Here is a 5,058-nt window from a genome sequence, read left to right on the forward strand (position 1 = left end):
TCTAGAGACCAAATTGATGTCAAAGACAAAGTTCATGATTTATTCAACTGAATTTCTAAAATGATTTTTAACTGTCATAATTTAGTGAAGAATGGTAGATATGGGGATCTCGTGAAACTGGCACAGCATGGGACCAGAACAAAACATTCCCAGGTTTTCCTCCATAACTCCAAAAATTTCAATCAGTTAACTTTATATTCAAAACCTTAAAACAAGGAGTTTATGTTGTTGAATTTTCTCATATTTATTTAGAATTTATATTCACACTTGAATTCTCACTGATCTTCATGTTGGTATATCTTCCTTGAACATTTCAAACCATATATTCACTTGTACCATTGTTCATCCTGGAAAGACCATCACCGAGTAAATACAATAGCACAACTATCACAATCTGACAGTCAATCTTAATTCACGTGTAGTTGGGAAATTCAATATTACAAGACATGGTTAGGAAAGTTGATTTGATTCCTATTTCTTAAAAGCAGAAATTTTATTTACTTTTAGTCTGGTATAATTTGTATTCAGTTTAATATTCTGAATGTTGTGATAATTAAAGCTTTTGTGTTATATTTATACTTGTGTTACTTCTTCAATTCAACTCAGGAACTAGATATCTTTGATAATATATTTGGAACTGATAAGCTTGAGTTTCCTCAACAAGATACTAAGCTACGTTTTTATGCCTACGGAAGGACTTATTTTTTGCATAAATGCAGGATTAACTTCACAGCACTACCTCTTGCTGTGACTTTGGTTCAAGTTTTGGTAACTATGCAGGATCAAGCATAGAGTATGGTTTCCCATAATTCAATATTGAGTGATGATTGTGGGGGGAAAAGAAGGGAATAAAAATAAACACAGGATAAATAAAAGGTGAGGAATGTAATACCTTTCTTTATTGTGGGATAAAGTTGAAGAATCCATAGCACTATATCAGAAAAAGACGAGAATTTCCCTGTTAACTTTTAATTTTGTGGACAACGCCAAGAGATGGAAAAGTTAATGCCAGCACAATATTTTTCCTTTTTCTACATGTTGCTTCAATATTCTATTCCCCCCCTCAAAAACAACTTTCAAAGTTTCAAATGTTTCTTTACTTGAGTGTAACAGTTATAACACTCTGATGGTAAAAGTTTTTTATGTTTAACAGATCAGAAATCAATTTTATTTTGACTAAAGTAGACATCATATAAGGTAACAAAGTTACTATATTTGATAATTTGTAATTGGATGGCATTATGGCTGTTTATATTATTTATTCTTCTTCACTATAGAATACATGAAGTTAAGTATCATGAGAAGGATGGGCAAAATATGACAGGAAGATTGAGTTTGACCTATGTAGTGGTTGGGCAGACTGAGACAGGCAAAACCATAATGGGTTCTTTGGCTGTTAGTGTTTGGTCAATTAGCATGCAGCTTACATATCTTTCAGAGAATATTTTCTTCCCAAGATGCAGAAGGAAACACTCACTACATATTCAAAGCAAGTGACTGCAGATACTTTTCATTTTACTAGGATGACTTGAAGTTGAAGGTTATTGAATATTACTGGTGGTTGTTTGAAACAAATTGGAGAAAGAGGCACAAAAACAGGAGAGAGGAAGGTGGTCAAGCCTTTTAGATGCATTAAGGAAGAAACTTTAAGGGTATGTTCTTTACTAAACTATTGTACTGATACCCCTTGTTAACTGGTGAGATTATTAGCCTTGATTAACCCAAAATTTACCTTTTTTTTATGGGAAACAGTGCGTGGTGGAGAGTGGGGACTGTCAAAATCTTAATCAGATAGCTGGGACTGTAAGTATATAAATCAAACTTCATTAAGAATATTTATGTGATTACTTTATGGTTAATCAAATGCTAGGAACCACTTGAGACATAAAACACTAGAATATCATCAATACTATGCTCACTACTCTAATGATTCAAGCCAGCTTATTCTTCCAGCAGGTATCAGGAACTGTGTTTTGTGATTCTTTTCAAGACAAAGGCTGGCCTTTCAGCATTGGAGTGAGTGAACCTCTTAGGTGGAGGGACATGATTTCATTAGTGGATCCAATTAGCTTCCCTGCGATGAACACAGCTGGGACTGGAGCATTGCAGCCTAGCTTTAACAAAGCTTTCTCTATTTCTCTGCCTTCAGGGTCATGATCAATCTCATAAACCAGAGGATTCGCCCTGAGTTCTTGAAACAGAATGTTGACTGCATAGCAGAGGCAACAAGAGCTCTTCGTGAAAATCACCACACCATTTTCAGAGGTCAACCTCTTCACCTTGTCCATCCTGATACAATGATCAAGCACCTGGTCTTCTAAATATATATGTACAGAATTCTGTTCCTGACACAGCAAAAAAAGACATCATGTTACACAGGAAACAAATAAAAAAGGTCTAATTTTGAAGAGGTGTCATTAGATTGATTACCTTAGACTTATCAGAACTCCCAAACCATCAGACCGAATCCAAACTGAATTCGATCCAGTGGCTATATTGGGTTGGAAGTCTAAGGAGGAGATTTGGGGAATAGAAAATTATATGAAGCTTGAGGTTATTTGAAATGAGCTGATACACTAGACTATTTATAGGGACAGCTTAGGGACCGCTTTGTTTGATCAAGAGCAAAGCACGTTCTAAAGAGGCTGTGCTTTTTAGATACCCAACTTATTGTGTGATCTTATTCGGTTGTGCAAGTTGGAAGACATATTACACGTATATGCTTCAATCGGTATACTGGCTATGAGACCAAATTATATAGTACCAAGATTTTCATCAACAAAAACAAATGAAAACAGTATCTTCCTGTCACTATGTTGATGCAATAATGCAATTTGCCTATGTCAAACGTACGTGTGTTGCTTATTACCCTTTTGCTAAACTATTAAAGAGTTTATGAACGTTAAAACGGTTCTCTCTTGTAAATAAAAGTGGAAATAAATACACTGAAGGGTGGTCAATTTATTTCTGATTCTCACAATCAACAGCTTTGAATCCTTATGCCAAAAGAATGAGAGACTCAAATGACTTTTTCGGTGGCTGCAAGATTCTTTGTGTTGCACCCACTAACTTGTGTGCGATTCTCTCTGACACTAGAGGTTCAATTTTGGGAGTTGGGAGACTCTACGTAGATGCAGCACTAACATAGTGTCTCACGTGTGTCGATGAACACACGAATGTAATGCATTGAAAACTTACAAAATCAGAGAAAAAAAAACAGTTCCTTTTTTGAGAAGAATTACCAACCATTCAATCCACAAAAGAATCTATGCATCATAACTGAACAACCATCCAATTTCTTATCCGTGTGTCCGAGGCACAGTTTTGGTTTGATGAATGAGTTAGCTAAATGAAAAAACTGAGAAATAAGAACACAGGTAATTTATGATTGCGCATGTTGCTTGAATGTCACGTCGTGCTCCTACAGATAAATTATTTTAGAAATTAAATGATGCCCTTTTACGTATAGTCTTCACACGCATGAAAATCATAAAGGAAAAATAATATATGTTGCGTTGTGGATAGGGAGGAATAATAAAGGAGACACAAAAAGTGCTTGCATTACCTTTTTGTCTCGAGGGTATGAAGGCTCGCCATGCACGTTCCTTGCTTCAAACTTTTGAATATCTCTTCAACCAAACCAAAAAACCAACATATCACTGAGTGATGTTTCAACTTTATCATTGTCCCTCGCACCTGGTGCCCAAATTCAGCGGTCATGAATCAACTCCTACTTATGTCTCAACACTTGGAATAATATACAAACATCGGTTACATAAGTCACACTAAATTACTGTTCCCTTTTATTCAAGATTTAACTGTTACTTATGTTACTATTCTTTTCATCTTTCTCTCATGCTTTATTTCACAAAATTACAGATCATACAATTTATCTTTTTTCTGATTTTCTGTTATGGGCATGTTATTTTTTACAATATCTTATCATACCTTCTTTTAAGTTTCTCTCTTTTTTTCCACTAAACTAAAAATTATACAATTCTTATCAGATCTTTCTGTTATCTTTTTCTCAGTTAGTGTCAATGATATCCTTTTGTATACAAGTTTTTCGTATCAAACACTTGGAATAACAGCCATGAGATGAGGGTGTGTTCCGTATTCCTTTTGTCACCAGACTTTGATGGAATACTTTGTTTTTCATAAAAAATATAACAGTCTGCGGACTTCATTATTCCACAGCAAATTTGTCCACCATGGATTAAATTGATGACTAATTAATATGTATGCGAGAGGAACATTTTAAGGTGAAATTAGATGAATGTGTAATTGAATTGAAACACCCTTTTTCTTTCACAAGGCATTTCAAATTGAAAGTGAATCACAGAAACATTACAGTTTGCATAAACCATGTTTAGTCACTTTCACCCGCATGAAGTTTCATACTACTTTAGTAGGCATAGATTTTGTTAGCCTTTTACAAAATACCAAAAGAAAAGAAAACTATTTTTTTACAGACTTTTTTATGGTACAATTTAAAGAGGACACTGAAGAAAAAGCAGGAGTGTCCCCGAGTAAACAGTGTCTGGAAATAGCATATCTGAGTTCCTTCTACACTACTCCTTAATAAGGAACTCCTTGGTGTGGCTAAAACCAGATGGCCTTTGCATCCATGAGCAATTGTTTGAGAGAGCCATCAACATGGAGGGATATGATATCTTTGGAAGACCCCACAAATTTTCCACCTATGAACACTGCTGGGACTGAAGGATTGCAACCCATACCCCTCAAAGCCCACTCCATTTCCCTCCCATAGGAATCATTGTCAAGCTCATGAACTGCTGGGCTTGCTCCAAGCTCATAGAAAAGTTGCTTGATGCTGTGACACATGCAGCATGAACTCTTGGTGAATATAACAGCAGCCTTCTTTGATGCCAAGTCGTTAACTCTATCCATTGCAAGGAGATGAACGATCCAATATAAGAACTAGGGAGAATAGTATATATGAAACTAAAAAGTATTGAAAGATAGATGAGTGTGGGAACTAATCAAGCCAGTGTAGCAAAGGCTTTGTTGTTGTACCCTGATGAAGCTTGAGATTTA

General features: G+C 35.4%; 2 protein-coding genes and 1 long non-coding RNA gene across 4 annotated transcripts; 1 reads left to right on the forward strand and 2 right to left on the reverse strand.

Annotated features, from left to right (window-relative positions):
- On the forward strand, positions 1-1,975 carry LOC148198085 (uncharacterized). Its single transcript, XR_015786609.1, has 2 exons — positions 1-1,652; positions 1,753-1,975. It is a non-coding gene; the product is annotated as an uncharacterized LOC148198085 (long non-coding RNA).
- LOC124828106 (Thioredoxin superfamily protein) lies at positions 1,809-2,589 on the reverse strand. Of its 2 annotated transcripts, none has more exons than XM_047301334.2 (2): positions 2,431-2,589; positions 1,809-2,345 (listed from the first exon to the last, which is right to left on the reverse strand). In XM_047301334.2, the coding sequence occupies exon 2, from the start codon at positions 2,286-2,288 to the stop codon at positions 1,986-1,988; it is 303 nt and encodes a 100-aa protein (XP_047157290.1). In that variant the 5' UTR covers positions 2,289-2,345; positions 2,431-2,589; the 3' UTR covers positions 1,809-1,985. The 2 variants fall into 2 exon arrangements, with proteins under 2 accessions (XP_047157290.1, XP_047157291.1); XM_047301335.2 differs by having other exon boundaries at positions 1,809-2,339; positions 2,431-2,572.
- Positions 2,590-4,238: 1,649 nt separating this feature from the next.
- LOC124828096 (Thioredoxin superfamily protein) lies at positions 4,239-5,058 on the reverse strand. The gene has a single exon (XM_047301321.2). It carries the CDS (start codon positions 4,909-4,911, stop codon positions 4,603-4,605), a length of 309 nt encoding a protein of 102 aa, XP_047157277.1. The 5' UTR covers positions 4,912-5,058; the 3' UTR covers positions 4,239-4,602.

The sequence above is a fragment of the Vigna umbellata genome, chromosome 5 (genome assembly GCF_029865625.1).
Source record: "Vigna umbellata cultivar VRB3 chromosome 5, Vumbellata_1.0, whole genome shotgun sequence".
In the NCBI taxonomy this organism is placed as follows: Eukaryota; Viridiplantae; Streptophyta; class Magnoliopsida; order Fabales; family Fabaceae; genus Vigna; species Vigna umbellata.